This window comes from Aulonocara sp. 'chitande type north' Nkhata Bay, linkage group LG20, assembly GCF_057382095.1.
Source record: "Aulonocara sp. 'chitande type north' Nkhata Bay isolate Kocher_YH1m ecotype deep benthic linkage group LG20, A_spYH_male_GT1.1, whole genome shotgun sequence".
Lineage (NCBI taxonomy): Eukaryota > Metazoa > Chordata > Actinopteri > Cichliformes > Cichlidae > Aulonocara > Aulonocara sp. 'chitande type north' Nkhata Bay.
In genome coordinates, this window is record NC_141363.1 from 31,069,173 (window position 1) to 31,085,180 (window position 16,008).

The 16,008-nt window shown below is 40.4% G+C and overlaps 1 protein-coding gene across 6 annotated transcripts in view; it reads right to left on the bottom strand.

Annotated features, from left to right (window-relative positions):
• Window positions 1-929: 929 nt before the first annotated feature.
• Window positions 930-16,008, bottom strand: part of LOC147305935 (dedicator of cytokinesis protein 3-like) — a 57,349-nt gene continuing 42,270 nt past the window's right edge. For 2 of the 6 annotated variants that reach the window (XM_086276352.1, XM_086276356.1), the window contains 17 exons: window positions 14,176-14,324; window positions 11,820-11,906; window positions 11,457-11,561; window positions 10,041-10,182; window positions 9,454-9,620; window positions 7,222-7,308; window positions 6,911-7,090; window positions 6,719-6,802; window positions 6,494-6,610; window positions 6,249-6,370; window positions 5,824-5,959; window positions 5,498-5,579; window positions 5,174-5,289; window positions 4,978-5,062; window positions 4,769-4,891; window positions 4,529-4,611; window positions 930-3,853 (listed from right to left, as the gene is read on the bottom strand). In XM_086276352.1, the coding sequence (XP_086132478.1) occupies window positions 3,245-3,853; window positions 4,529-4,611; window positions 4,769-4,891; window positions 4,978-5,062; window positions 5,174-5,289; window positions 5,498-5,579; window positions 5,824-5,959; window positions 6,249-6,370; window positions 6,494-6,610; window positions 6,719-6,802; window positions 6,911-7,090; window positions 7,222-7,308; window positions 9,454-9,620; window positions 10,041-10,182; window positions 11,457-11,561; window positions 11,820-11,906; window positions 14,176-14,324 (2,474 nt within the window). In that variant the 3' untranslated portion in view covers window positions 930-3,244. Of the gene's footprint in view, window positions 3,854-4,528; window positions 4,612-4,768; window positions 4,892-4,977; window positions 5,063-5,173; window positions 5,290-5,497; window positions 5,580-5,823; window positions 5,960-6,248; window positions 6,392-6,493; window positions 6,611-6,718; window positions 6,803-6,910; window positions 7,091-7,221; window positions 7,309-9,453; window positions 9,621-10,040; window positions 10,183-11,456; window positions 11,562-11,819; window positions 11,907-14,175; window positions 14,325-16,008 lie in introns of all 6 variants that reach the window. The other 4 variants (XM_086276351.1, XM_086276355.1, XM_086276350.1 and 1 more) reach the window with 2 other exon arrangements.

Here is a 16,008-nt window from a genome sequence, read left to right on the forward strand (position 1 = left end):
TTCAATGGGGTTTGCAGGCATTCGTGTAGGCACAGCTCTCTTAAGGGCCCACCACCTCATTTCAGGCAGGTTGACTTTGACCATTACAACACTTTCTTTTCTTTTCCAGCTGTTCTGTTTGTTCTTGTACTTGAAATCTTTGTCCTCTTACATGACCCAGTATTGGGTTTTAGCTGCCTGACAGATGACCCACCATTTGACTCCAAAATACTTTAAGTACGGAGGAGTTTGTGGTCAGCGCAACAACAGCAAGGTGTCCAGCTCCTGTTCTAAGCCCAGAAGATCATCACTTCACCACCATGCTGGACAGCTTGTATGAGGTGTTTGTGTTGATGTGCAGTATTTGTTTTTCACCAAATATGGTGCTGTCCCTTGTGGTCAAACACGTCAACTTTAGCCTCTGACTGCAGTCTATTTCTAACTAACCCATTCCCTTTGACCCTTAGTATACTATAAAAACCTATCATGTGATTATGTTACAGTTTTATAGCATTTATAGTCTGAAACAGGTCAAAGTCCATAGTATTTAAAGGTTTGCCAATAGCTTACTGTGAAATATGCTTTCTTTACACGAACAGATAAACTCCACTGATATTCCAGCTCCATTACCACACACCAGATACGTTGCATTAGAATATCAAAGCATGAAGTTTGAGCTGGTGACAGCTGGGACCCTAGCTGTCACTTAGCTGTCACATTTTCTTTTTTCTTCTTCTTCTTTCAGTTGTGGTGGACTCGGGGGATGTGTGGCATGCCGTTATCTATGCACAGACACTCGCAAAACTGAAAATAGCACAAATATCTGCATTCTTACCACTGTAGCGCTCAGCCTCAGTAATTCAGTGACAAACAGCACCCTCCACTGTCGACTCAATATTCTGCGTGACCCTTCACGGTACAGAAAAAGGTAGCGAGGAAGAGTTAGAGCTGATAAAAGATTGTCTTTAATGTTTGGCATTGTTAATGAATTCCATACCACAGCAGTTATGGGAGTAGGAAAACCACTTTTACAACCAAACACTGTTTGATCATGCTAACACCATATGTACAGGAAAGCACATTGAAAAGTGTATAAAGTATTTATATGAGAGGACTCAAGTCAAGAACGGTGGAGACGGCCACAGTCTAATGGATTCGTCCTTTTCCAAACACTGATTATAGATATTTATCAATTACATTGATCTCTGGAGTACATGTATATACACAAAACAACAATAAACCTTTTGGGGGTTTCTGCAATAATTCTCAAAAATATTTCACAATACTGCTGTATGTACAATAACAGAATTTACATTGAAAAATTCTATTGTACCTATATTTTGAGTATCACTTCAGTCACCAGTTATCCTCAACGCCATCAAGCTCACAAGAGATACTCACGTGCCGTTACAGATCTAATGACCTCATGTTCAACTCCATACAAAGTACAGCAGCCTATTCAGTGCCTTCTGTCTTGGTACGGTTTCTGAAATATGTTCACACAACTGATGATCTCACATACAAAAATAGATGTTGTCTAGTCAGCTGACAACTTGATGTACAGTAACACAAAGCATCCACCTGCAAAAAACAACCAGGAAAACAAGTAATTGTTAAAATATTAGCTATATCCTTCCAACCCCCACGGGACGATAAAGAGCGCTGTTCCTTCTGCCCCACAGTAAAAGTAAACCTTTCTGCCAGTCCGGGCTTCAGCATTCTTGTGTAACATGTCATCAGTTTTGAAACAACAGAAGGTAATTGAGAAAGAGCCGCAGGCAGAATAAGAAATATTAGCGCTACAAACCAAACAACAATCTGAAACCAAAGCGGGACAAAACCATACAAAAACATCACTAGGTAGATATCTTCTTTTTTTCTATTTTTTTTTCCTTCAGGGAGTTTACAGTGAAGAAAGTGAAAAGGAGAATGGCTGTTACTACATGAGCTCCCCACAGTCCGGATGAGAGGTCAAACTGCATTTGAGTGCACTTAAGGCAGGTAGGCGATTCCAATGCTGTCTGTGTGGGCTCCTCGACCGGTCACTGAGCAGTTGGGGCGGATGGGTGGGGGGCGTGTGGGCTCGACAGTGTCGTCAGGCGCAACAAAAATTGCCACTGCAGCTGTCCAGGTTCAGCCCTCACTGCTCAACATGGTCTGACAACCATACACAGAGAAGGAAAATGACGGCGAGAGAGTGGTGTTGGTGTTAGTTTGGAGTCCAGCAGGTGTGAAGTGGACAGTTCTTCATTCTCCGTGAACATGAAAGCTGACAGGTGTGGGGCCTGTCTGTCAACTGTCCTCAGTTTGCCTTCAGACTCCCAAACACCTTCATTCCTCTCGAGATATCTTTGTCACACAGAAGAGACAAATAGAGACGTCTTCAACAAAGACTCAACTTAAAGCACTTAAACATTAGCCAGGATTGCAGCTGGTGCAATACAAGTAGGAACATCTCATCTGAATACATTCACGTGGGTTTCCATACGCATGGTACGGATGGGAAATCATCAGTGACTTAAGTTCGTGTCCCTTGAGATGCTGGTCCAAGAGGAGAGCTGCAAGTACACCAGCGATTTGCGACAGCCCAGCAGCAACACGTATTACAGTGCGCATTTGATATGATTCACTATTAAGGAGCACTTAACAGTGTTTTGAAAAAACATAATGGACGTAAGCCTTTGAAAACACTATAATGTAGCAAATTTATCAAAATAAGAATTCATATATATGAAGCATTTAAAGCAGAGAAGTCACCTCGCTGTGACTAATAACCTTCTGTAGTTTCCTCGTGTTGTGAAATGACATGAAAAGCAAAATTAAGGGAGTTCACAGCTTATACTGCACCTGGGATCATGTTGGTTATGATCGTGGTCGTCATGTTTCACAAAACCGTTTTCATATTATTCTCAAGTGGAAAAAAAAACATGCTCACAGACGAGTTGTACAATTGTGTACAATCAATATCAATTTTTGAACAGAAGTTAATTGATCCCATTGTTCAAGAGATATTTTTCTTTTAATTCTAAGAGGCCACACGAAGCAGCGGCAGCGGTTGTGCCTCAAACCGTAGCTTCAACCGTCTTCGCTCCTTCGTTCCTTTCCTTCATGTGCACTGAAGTTAAACTGCAGAACATGACAATCGAGCATGCTCCATTGCGTCACATTAGACTTGTTCTACTACCGCTTCCTTTTACTCAGTGCAAATGAAGGGAAGAAGAAAAGGAGAAGAAAGCTCTAACGTAAACTGAGCTGGAGTTTCAGATCACTGTGTCTCCTCGTGCTCCTCGCTGATGCACTGCTCCCAGGCATGTTTGCCCTGGTCCTCTCTGTGGCCATGAGGGGAATGGAAGATCCTGCGGGGGAGCGGGATGGGTTGAGGTGGCAGGTCCTCCTCAGGAATGCAGCCCTCTCTCAAGTAGGGTTTGGGGGGAACAGCTGGAGGCTGAGGTCTGCGGTAAGGGATGTGATGAGGGCCATGAGTAGGGGCGTGGTGGTGAGTTGGTGGCCCATGTGAGTGGCTGTCCAGCCCTGGGTGGGCATGAGCGTGAGGGTGCGGGTGGTTGTGCGGGTGTGACGCAGGGCTGCGGTAGTGGAAAGGGCGAACCGGGTCCATGGAGTCGATTTCTCCTCCGCCGTAGTGGATGTGCATGTAGGGAGACGCCATGTACTCGTCAGGTGGGGACCACAGGTGACTTGGAAGAGGCTCCAAGGCATCGTTCCTGATGGGTCCAGGATCAGGATACTGACCCCCAAAGTTACTCTCACTCAGGGAGGAGACACCGCTGCTGGCGCTGCCTGATAGAGTGGAGTTACTGCCTCCCAAAGCAGACTGAGGACTGGTAGGAGAGCCAGGGATTGGGTGGAGAGGAGACTAGAGAAAGAGAAAGAGAAAGAGAGAGGATGTCATGGGTGTCTTTTTTTAAAGTAATGTTGTTTACATTTAACGTTTACATTTCGGCTTGATATCTCTTTTAACTTTTTCCCTCTTGGGTGCTTTTTAGAGCTGTTGTCAAATTTCATCTTAATGGGGAAAAGAGTAAAGATGATATCTAAAAGTGGATCGAGGGTAGGAGAAACCTCAAATAATCAAAAGATCAAAATAAACAAAGTAAACATTTGCCAGTGTTGAAAGTCATGCGTCCTGAACAAAGCAGGTGTGGTAGCAGGGTGTGGTCTTTGGCTCAGATGCAGGGGAGGGGTGGAGTAGAAGGTTTAGAAGACCGTGCCAAGAGAGGCTGGCTGGAAACTGTCAGTCCTTATCTAATCATGTCTCTTCTACTTATGCAGTAGCGCACTGAGACTGAGGTGACTGCACAGAACTTGGTTTGGCAGCCAGAAATCTACAGCGGCTGGCGCCCTGAAAAAGCTCCGGCTCTGTCTGAAAAGACGGTGATAAAAGTGTGTAAATAATAAAGAAACCAAGCACACTAGTCACCATATCTGACAGTGTGTGCGTTAATGTCCCTAATGTGGCAGGGTTTTTGCTACAACAGGCAAATACAAAATTATAAATTCAAAGTGGATGATGTTTTTCTTAAGCTTGTACCTTTCGGAGGGAACGGACAGGCAGGGCAGGAGGAGGGTCGCTGTTCTGTTGGTGAAATGCATCACAGTGCATCAGGAAATGTCCTGTGAAGAGAAGTTCAAGTCAGGAAAAGGAATAAAAAAATAAAAGCAAAAGCCCACAAAGTCCAGATCATTATAGACAATGAGGAGTAGTACCCTAACCAAACAGATTCCCTGAAATCCTCGATAAGCATAACTGTGAAGTAAAATGAAATAGTACCTGGTGGGAAGGACCTGGGTGGGACAGGGGGCATTATTACCCCTCCGGTAGAAGCTGGCATGTAGGTCATCTGCTCCCTGTTCTCCCCATCCAGACTCCAGCTACTGGGAGTGTTGGGAAAGACTGAAAGGGAATACAAAAACTTTTTTTTAAGACAGCACAAACATCTTATGCACCAAAATAGCTAGTTTGCTGCTCATATATGTTACCTTTCTCTGGTAGCGTCATATGAACATCAGTACAAGGCTTACAGGGGCTAACTTGCTGAAGTAAGGCACGCTGCATGTGGTTGTTCTGGAAAAAATAAAATGAAGCAAAAGAACAAAATGAATCAGAAACACAGAAACAGAACACATTTTTGTTTGTATATTCATTCAGCATTACGGGACTGCAGATTTCCCCCACCTGCCCATTCTCTGCCATGTTGTAGTACATGGAGTTGTTGGCTCTCTCGCGATGAGACGGCAACAGAATCATCACTTCTCGGTTGTGTTTGGCCTTATCGGGTAAGGATGGAGAGCCTGGACAAAAGAAAAGACGCGCAAGTAAACGATTTCTATTTGCAAATAAGTAAGAGACAAAGATGTTTGTTGTCATAAAAGTGCAGAATTTTGCAGCCTTGTTACTTTCTAGTGTTGCTTATTTATGTGAGCATCTTATTACAGGATGGTTAGTATGGGTAATATACAGTAGTAACTATCAGATGTGACTTTCTGCTTTGTTCCTCACCTCTGGCACTTGAGGGGGCAGAGTTAATAATCTGGGAAGAGTTGGAGCGGATTGAGCTCAGGCTGGAGGACGAAGGGCTTGGCTGCAAAACAAAACTTTTATTTGTCTTTTGTGCTTTTGTACTCTGTAGAATAAACCAATGATTAATGCTGTGAAAAGAAAAGTTCATCAAAACAATAACAATTAAGTGAAAGAGTTAGATTATAGTTTACATCCTCAAAAGATCGGATCTCATGTGAGTTGCACTCTGTAAAGAACGCAAATTATTACAAGCTGAAGCACATTCCCACCAGTATTTGTTCGTTTTTACGTCATCCAACTCCTACCTGCATGTGTAATGCCTCCTCAGGGTGCTCCCCCATCAGGCCGTCGGTCATGATGACGAGGTTTCCTGCCTCACTCGACGTGTGAGAGGACAGGGAGGAGGACGAGTGTCGGATCGAGCCCTGCAGGTTTAGAGGACTGCAGGACAGACATAACGGTTGAGATCACTGAAACATTTATCTCTGTGTTTGTTTAATCATTTTGCATTTTTATGCCTCTTTTACAGCCTGTACAGATTTATTTCAGAGGGCATTTGGTGTTAATTTCAAGAGTTTGGCTCATACTGCATTGTAGATTCACATCACGGTCATAACATAGCGCATAAATTCATACAGCTGCCCTGGGTATTGTTTTGAAGGTTTGGAAATTATGAGGCTAAAACACCAAATGAATCTCTAAGCTAGCTTAGAAGAGCACCACGACTGACCTGTGTCTGTGCATGAGCCGCACGCTCTCAGGGCTCATGTGGCTGTGGGAGGAGAGGATGCCTCTGGGAGAATTAACCCCTGGGCACCCCGCAGGTCCAAATCGATCCACGCCAGGCAGACCCTGCTGGGACCCAACCATATACTGCTCTGAATATTTACACTGCTCACGCATACACTTACTTATAAACTTAATGCACTGAAACACACTTGGCGTATAGTTTGAGTCACGTGTCACTCTACTCACGTGGTGTAAGCCTGTTCTCATCATGTGGAACTGGTCCACAAGCTTTTTGTGCAGAGGACGCATCTCTGGATGCACCAGTTTCTCGTGAACAGCCAGCCCTACTCCGAGAATGTGCACCTGATGATGAAATCAGAGGAATCAATAGTGACCTGAAGGTTTCATAACCATATGTTATGGTTAACATACAGTTAACGTATATTTTGAACTTTTTAAACCCAGCCTGACTTGTTCCTGCATTAGATCCTTCAGATGTGAGATCCTCTCTGTATCCTCTGGGTGACTGCTGATGTAGTCTTTATCAAAGAACGCCTGTGGTAGAGGGTGAGGCAAAAAATAAAGATCTCTCTCACAACGCCAATTCATTATTCATCATTTCTGCCATCCTCTCTCCCCTCTCCCTCAGCCCTACAGCAGTACCTCCTGATATCTGGCAATGCCTCCATTCACAGCAGCATCTATGACCCCATTGAGGCACATGCTGAGCGGGTTGATGTTCCCATGATGCTGCCTGTGCTGGTACTGGCTAATCAAAGTCCGCAACTCCTGGGTCTTATTCTCCACCACGTAAATAGCGTTCTCCAGAGGGCTGACCTCCACCTTGAAATAAATACAGATATTTACTCTGAGCTTTGATGAAAGAGGAGATGGCCTTTAAATGTTAACAGAAAACTGGCCTTTAGGTAATGTGTACGATACAAGGTGAGTGAGAGAACGTTTGAGCTCCTTACCACTTCTCTCCTTTCGACCTCTGCCCAACGGGAGATACCAGGGAGAGGACGCAAGAGGATCAAGGTTGTTCTCTCAATCCACAGACTCTGTTAAACATGTGGACAAAGAAGCCATCTCATATTAGCCACATCTGCTAGACTAATATAAAAGAAAACCGAGTGGAGACCCGACAGTGTATAAGAGATACTGGGCTGGCAAACTATTCAGCACCGTGTTGTAGAGTACGATATAGGTCATTTCAGACTAGTGAGAATTCCTGTGTGGTGTGGTTCTGAATTTGGGTTACTGTGTCAGGACAAACAGCATCATACCTACAAGTCTCTTAAGCCCTGAAGGTTGTAGGGATTTGAGCATTGTTAGCATCGAGATAGAAATGGCAGGTAAAATAACAACAATAAAAACAACAGCAGCAAAAGTTAAACAACTGTATTAATTTACTGACTGTTAAAGTTATAATTTAAGGGAAATTGATTTCTTCTTTTCTTTTTATCTTACCTTATGTACATGTAGTATCCAGTATTACAGTACTCACAGTCAGAGTATTCTGGTTGTGTTATGCACATGTAAACATCTTATTTTGAGAAAACAGAATTTTGCAGTATAGAAAATACCTTCTTTAAATTCCTTTTTTGGTACAGATAGCCTCTTATAATCTGATACTGTTATGATCCTGTTTGGTGATAATAAGATCCCGAATGTTGTGTTTCAAACTTAGTTGAAATAAATCTGAAAGATTAAGTGAAATAAGATTAAGTGGTTAGGACTTTAAATATATCATGAAATTATTAACTTGATACAATGAATGCTTTTCACCACCTGTCAAGATGACTTTCTTCTTTTATTATTGTTGTATTAAGCCAATACATAGGCTGAACGGCCACTTTGTTAGGCACACATGCTAAAGTGTTCATTTAAGCAAAATGAGCTACTGAAGTTTAAACCGAGCATCAGGATGGGGGAGAAAGATGATTTAAGTGACTTTGTAATAGTCTTTGGTGCCAAATGGGTTGGCCTGACTATTTCAGAAACTGCCGATCTAAATATCAGACCATTATTCATCACTGACTTTTTTTTACCACGGCCTCTGTGCGCTGTTACATTTCGCTTCATCGTTTGATGGTGACATTTCGCCCTGGCTGGGAGTCAAAAAGGAACAGAGCAGCTATGGTTCAGAAAGTAAATAAGACTGGCGTGGGAAAAGACATTTCCAGCAGATACATTCAAACAGATTTTGAGGTTATTAAGAATTTATTTCCCAAATGTATGAAGAGAATTATATCCAAAGGAGCTGCTGGGTTTCAGCACATTTTAAACCGTTACTGTGTCACATGCTGCACTGAGTGATCTGAAAATGTTAAGAAGGAACCAAATTCATACATAAGATAGGCAGGCAGTTTCATCGTTGTATCATTTGCTGTATATCATTCAGGAAAGGCTATCATGTCAAGGTGGGTCAAAATCTCTGAGGTATGTTATTGAATTTATGCCACAAAGAATTAAAGCAGCTCTGAAGGCCTGGTACTAACGAGATGTACTTAATAAAGTGGCTGATGAGTGTATATTTATTTGTATCTATATATGTTATGTGCCTATAATTATTTCATGCTAGTGCAGTTTTGCTTTTCCTCTTCACGCATTATTCAATTTTGCAGTGATTACGACTGATGTGGTCACATTTTATTCAGTGACTGTTGCTACACAAGCGAGTCATATTTGAATGAAAACCTGATATTACAAACTCAATTTACTCCACACAGAAGAACTATTAAACCAGAATGTGTCTCAAATAATAATGCGGCAAATGTGACAATATTGACTTTAGCTGACCAGATTTAATACTAAAAATCTTATTAACACTTGGTTTAACTTTGTTGCAATTTTTTCTCATAGCTCATAATAAAGTAAATCTAATTATATTTATCTTCAATTACGTAGCAGAGAAATTTAAAGGCATTAAAGGGCTTTAAAGGCGTTATTGTCTAAGAGCTGTAGGCACTCCCCTGTGGCCACCTTAAGTGTTGCACTTGCTTACGTCACCTATACCTGCTTATGTCTCTTAAATGAAAAAATGTCTGCATAATTACACTGCAATTTCCACAGAGTTGGATCCGTTTCATTGTTTTATAATAGCGTTTTATAATAGCGTTACAGCCATATTCAGTATTTTCATGTAAAAAAAACTAAACAGTGAGTCAGAAATGGGCTGAGCTGGCACTGCGGGCTCAACGTACCCTGAACTCATTCTCGCGGTCCTTGGGCCCCTTGTGGAAAGGTCTGTCATAGTGGAAGCGGCTGACATTGTTTATGCGGTAGAAACTCTTGATCCTCTCAGGCACACGTTCCAGCTGAGGCACATCAGAAATGTCTGACACTGGAGTCACCGCATAGATCTGCAAGTCTAGAAGCCAAGTGTCAAGGAAGTGACAGACAAAGTCCGACATACATGCATATTCACTGAGGAGGAAGAGCAGAGGGGATGTTCAAAAGAAATACTTAGACAGAGCTTTAGTTTTTCCTGTGTGACCCTGGAAATCAACTTCAGTGTTTAGTTCAATATTTAATCTGTAATAATCTCCAATAACAACACTCAAATGCTTAGCAGAGTAATCAAAAGCCAATAAAATGCACAACACATGGAGCAATCGCTCTGCTTTTCAAGTCATTAAATCTACCAGGCAAAAATGCAAAATAAATCTGGTTACTGCTTTTCGAATGACTCAATGCAATATGAACATCTGCGGACTGATGTTGTAATGGTCTCTCACTCTAAAGAAAAAATAATGAAGTCGTTTTAGCCATAGTGAAACTGCCAGGATACACTGAGCGTCACTTTGCAGGATGGTGTCGTCTGGAATGTTTGGATGCTGCATGGCGATGGCTTGCGGAAATTCCCCCAGCATCCTTTGCTGAAAGTCCTCCAGCCGTTCATAGTCATACCCACGACAGACAAACTCCTTGTTCTGGAGAAAGAGAAAAGACATAAGACCGAAATGTTGCTGAGAATCTGCTGCAAATGATTCTCAGAGTTTAAGTGAGGCATTCCTCTGGACATTGCTTAATTCTTTCAAGTACTGTCTGATTTACTATTAAATTTAGGTGGTATTGCACAAATAAATTACATTTCAAGAAAGGGCGTATGGTTGGATTTCCAGTGCACTCGTCAGACTATAAATATATAATCTGAAGTTTGTAGAGTCAAACTGAATGGATAGATGCTTCATTTTATACATCAGTGACAAGTGGACTGAGAACGTCTTAATTTAAAGATTAAGAGGCTGAATACTTGTGTCCGTATAGTTTATGTGCAGCAGTAGATAGGTGACTAACTGAAAAGCATACAGTGGTTTTTCAGTTAGTGGACTATCTACTAACTAAAACCAAGCGCAGACCTAACTCTTTATAGCTACTGAACATTGAAGTAAGCAAATTACAAAATTAACCACATTTGTGGAAGAATGGGTTGTTCTAATGAACTCACTGAATTTGAGTGAGTGTGGTACAATAATAGGACGTCGCTGGTAAGACAAGTGAGTTTGTGAAATGCCTTCCTTCGTAGATATTCCCCAATAAACTGTAAGTGGAAGCATTTAGGAACCACAGCAACTCAGCAAAGTTGCAGGCAACATAGTGGGGTCACCAAGTGTGTAAAATTCACCAGTGCTCTGCTGAGCTCCACACCTCGTCTGGCATTGATATTAACACAAAAACTGTGCATGGGAGTTTCATGCATGGATTTCAAGCTCCTGTAGGTGTAATGAATGAGTAGCCCAATACTTATGGTCTTTGTAGTGTATGAAAGAAGTGACAGGGAGCAAAGTAATAGGACAGACAACTAAACAAGCCTCTGTAAAGCCCTCAGGAATGAGAGATTTAGGTGATAATTCTAGGATAATTTTCACAGTGTTCTTTAATACATTCACAAAAAAACAAACAAAACAAAACAAAAAGATTATAGCTACTTTAACTAAGGGTAATAGGCAAGGCAATGAGTGCAAATAAATCTGTTGTCAGAGGACCGCACTGGGCAGACTTACTTAGATTAGAAGAAATTAATGCATCACCCTAAAATCTGTCAGATGGCCATGACATATTTGGTAGTAATGGTTGGTAAACAATCTTACTTTTTAACTTCTCATCTTGCACAGCCTACTGCAGTTAAAGCAATGGTGGAAGTGCACATCTGAACACATGGGCAGGATTATATCTGTGTCAGACTGGATTTGGAAAGTCCTACCCTGAGGAAGAAAGGAAACTTCCTGCCATAGAAGCCCATTCGAAAGAACTCCGGTTCAATCCTCTGCTGTTCAATGATGTTGTCATAGTATGCTGCCTCCATTTTCTGTCACCGAATGAAAAAAATGCAAAAGAGTCAAGATGAATAATCGAGCAATCACACACATTACTGAGCTGACTCCATTTTCTTGGGAGTGTGGGCGTGCACAGGTAATTAGGGCATTGTGTTTGCCGCTGTGCACGCGTCACACCAAATAACAGAGCATGATGATAACGGAGGAAGCTGTCAACACTACCACCTTCTTCATCACAAAGGATGCTTGTTTGTTAATAAAAGCAGAAATGAGGAACATGCGGGACTTACCCGTATCCAGCTGAGGCTCTGATAATCATATAGAGTCTCATACTGGAAAGCTAGCTCCCGGCAAAGAGAGATTCCATATTCCCAGCACTGCAAAGTCATAAAATGAAGCTGAATGAGAATAAATCTTGATTTATCCTTAATAATCAAGAGAAATGTCATAACATTAAAAGTGTGTTTTGGGAAGGTTGTAGGTTATTAAGATTTTAAATGGAACAATTTCAGCATCTAAATTGTCAGATTAGTGCAAAGAGACCATTATGATTTCAGGTTTTCTTTTTCTTTTAATAATATTATTTTTTCCTTTTCTCCATATAAGAGAGTTAATTGGTATGTGTGATAGAACGTGTTGCTGAGTCTGCTATCTACTGGCAGTTTTACCTTACATTCATCATTTTTCATTACCAGCAGCAGGAGCAGCTTTACTGAGATCTACACTGAAAAAAATTATCTGCTGGATTAAAAGAAATATGAAAAAAAAAGTATGAGTATTAGTTTTATGCAGTAAAGTTAGGATTAGTCAACTCTTATTTTCTATGTTATTATTGCAAAACTGTATTCGGTTAATTGAACTTTTTTATGTTTTTCATTCATGTGAAGACTTTTGAGTCATCTCATGTTAGACAATTCAAATTGCAATGATGTAAAAGCTGAAACTCTTACCGGGAGAACTGAACTGCAGCAAACTGCATATAATTTTAAACCACTTCGCCAAACTCTATTAAATCTGCTTTTTTCCTCATCTATCATTTTTTTTATTTCTTCATTTAACCTGTCATATTATTCCCACTGTTTCTTCAATTTCCTAATCCTTGTTTTATTTGTGTTTTTTAAGCTATTTATTTAATTATAATCTATTTGCTTTGCAAAGCCCTTTCTATTATTGTGTTATTGTAATTATGCTATGAATGTTTAATAGATACAATTTGTTGCTGCTAAATAAACTAGCATTATTAGTCACATTTCTTTTCAGAGCGGTGTATGAAAGTGAAGGTGGTTAGCATAGTTTATTTTAAATGTGTTACAAAATACATTTAAAATGTGTTAAAATTGTGCTTAAACGAGAGGAAAAGACGAGCATAGTATTAAAGATCTAAAAACGTAACCTCGCTTAGCTGTTTTCTCTCTGATTCATACACAGTAGAAACATTTTTCTAAGTCTCATCATTTATTTCACAAGCTTTCCTTTAAACAGATACAGATTTCTGTTCGCCGTGTATGAACTGTAACAAATGCAGCAGCAGGTAAAGAACAGCTTCCCTTTTTAAACGAGAGCAGCAATAACACTGATTTAATGAAGGAGGCCACTTTTATTTCTTTCTCAGCTGCTCCCAGAGTCCAGAGGGCATTGTCCTCTCCAAAGCAGCAACACCAGTCAACTAATTCAATTTGGTGGATGAATACCAGCCAGGGAGGAATGATTCTGGGAAGCAAATCACATTTGAACAGAAATCTGACCCTCGCTGCTGCGTGCAAAGGCAGCATGTTTGTATTTGTATTATGATAGTCTGTGTTTACTTTAGCACAGAGAACTCTTAACTTAATTTAACTGGTTTTAGTTGCAATGATTTTCCACATATGATGATTGGGTTGCACAGTAAACAGTAAAAAGATGTAACAACTGAAGATTGCATAGAATAGTAGAACAGTAGCTCCACTACCCACCTAACACAGCATTAATGCTCTACAGAAATATTCATAAAGAGCCTATACTGGTAATAATAACACAATTACAGTTTAAAATGCTAATAAGTAATGAAATTACATTTTAAAGCTTTTATACAGCATGGTTTTACACTGCAGGGTTGGGTGAAGGGTTAGTGCTTCTTTCGCCCCTCTGAATCCTAGTTTAACAGAAGCATGCAGGACTAACTTGTGAAAAATAAGAGGAGATATGCAATTACTGGGGCTGGCAAAAGATGTAAAACACACTAAAAACTTGGGAAAAACATTGAATAGAAGCACTACAAGACTCTGACTCACTCCCAGATTTAATGAGGGAGAAATCTGATTATACTTGGGAGCAGCTGCACTGCAGATGAGAACAAACAGCCCTTTGAACAAAAAGCAAAAAAAAAAGCTATAAAATTGAATGTCGCTTTCATTTATCTAAGTTGATTTAGCTTCAAATGTGACTTGTCCAGCACGACCTAGTAATATCAATCCATCACTATAAAGTTAACTCAGCCTTTACTTCATTTCCTCATTTGACTCGCTGCTGGAGGCTCCGCTGCAGTGCAGTCAGAGGTTAGCACAGGTCAGAAATTACAGGCCTTTAACATTTGCATGAAACACTGGATTTAAGTCAGCGGAAACAGGAGCAGGAGACAAAGGAAAGGTATAAAAAATATTCACTTGCCTTGCCCTTGTTGAAGTAGTGGAGGATTTTACGACTCAGGTTCTCTTTACGTTGCCATTCGCTCTGACAGGGATAGTGAAGAAAATCCCTTAGGGGCCGGTCCTCCCACTGTAACAGCTCCCAGTACAGCAGGAGGGTGAAGGCTGCCTCTGTTGTCAAGAGGGTATGAAAAAAAATTGAGATTACCTTCTATAAAAGTAAAAACCCAAAGGCTTTAGGCACAGTTACATTTTTTTGTCCAGTTTTTGTGAACAGATGATGTATGACATAAAACAGTCGGATGAACCTAAGCTCCCCTGATAATCATGGTTTTGTTTAAAAGCAGTCAGACTACAGGGAGCATCTGCACAGTTAACACCATATCAGACCTATAATATAGTTTTGACTGAAGCTGACTAATCATGGGCATGGATGTCATGGCAACTTTGGGATTTAATGGTTTCTTTGAATCATTCTTTTTTCCAGGGTTTACTAATTGCGCAGCATACAACATGTTTAATGAGTTTAAAAAAAACAAAACAAGAATTGTGTGCACAAGTTTGAATTCATTTTGGATTTTCTCTAATTCAAGCAAGACCAAAAGTATATTCATAGGCTGAAATACACCTCTGCTAATATTTGGTAAATGTAATTCTAGTTGGACCCTTCTTCTTGGCAGAATGGCAGAGACCATTTAAATTGGTTGGCTTCCTGGCACAGATCTGGCTTTTAAGGGTAATCAATTAATTTTTTAGGAAGTTTAATGTTAGCCTGCTTTATCCATTCCAAAACCAATACTCATGTGTGTTTGGGATCATTGTCCTGTTGGAATAACCAATTATGTCCAAGTTGATTTGAGGTGAGGTTGCTATTTCATTCATTTTGTCTAATGTAACAGTACCACTGGCAGTAAAACAGCCTCAGAGCATGATGCCACCACAACCATGCTTGGCGTTGTAGTGTTCTTAGGTCTGAAGCCTCACCTTTACTTGTCCAAACATGTCTCTTGTCATTGTAGCCAATTGTAGCTTGTAGATTGGAGATCAATCTTTGTCTCAACTGACCATAAACCTTTTCTCTAGAAGGCGTTTGGCCTCTCCGTGTGGGCAGTTTCAGATTTCGGCTGCATATTGAATTGTTTAGTCGTGTCCAATAAGTCAATTGTGATCACTGAGGAGAAGTTAATAGGCCTCGGTCTTGTTGAGTTAAAAGACATCGTAGAATCTTCTGCATCACTTATTAAATAACTAAGTCTGTACATATATATATATATATATCTATATCTAGGCGAGTGGCTCCAGCAGGTCCCGGGAATAACATCGGAGATCTCTGTCCAGAAGAGCGCAGTCCTGGGAACAGCTAAGATACTGCGCAGGACCCTCAAGCTCCCAGGCCTCTGGTAGAGGACCCGAGCTTGAAGGATAAACCGCCCGCAGGGGCGTGCTGGGTGTTTTTTTATATATATATATATATATATATATATATATATATATATATATATATATATATATATATATATATATATATATATATATATTAATTAGCCAGTATTTATACTTTTTTAAGTATGAAATGAACAACTCTCTGTTTATTTTTCTGACCGTGAGGAGTATAAAAAAATTTTATTAAACTAAACAAATAGATAGTGAGTTGTCTCCACTATGGACTCTTTGTTAATTGTGAAAAAGTCAACACACTTTGGTAGGTGTAATGTCACATAAAGTACAACTGAAATTATTAGTTCAAAAAGATTTTCAGTTGTTACAATTTGCTGATTTTTGTCTTATGAAATGATAAACTAAGTTTCTTTGAGTTTCTGAGTGTTGGTTGGACTATTTGAATTTTCAACCAACA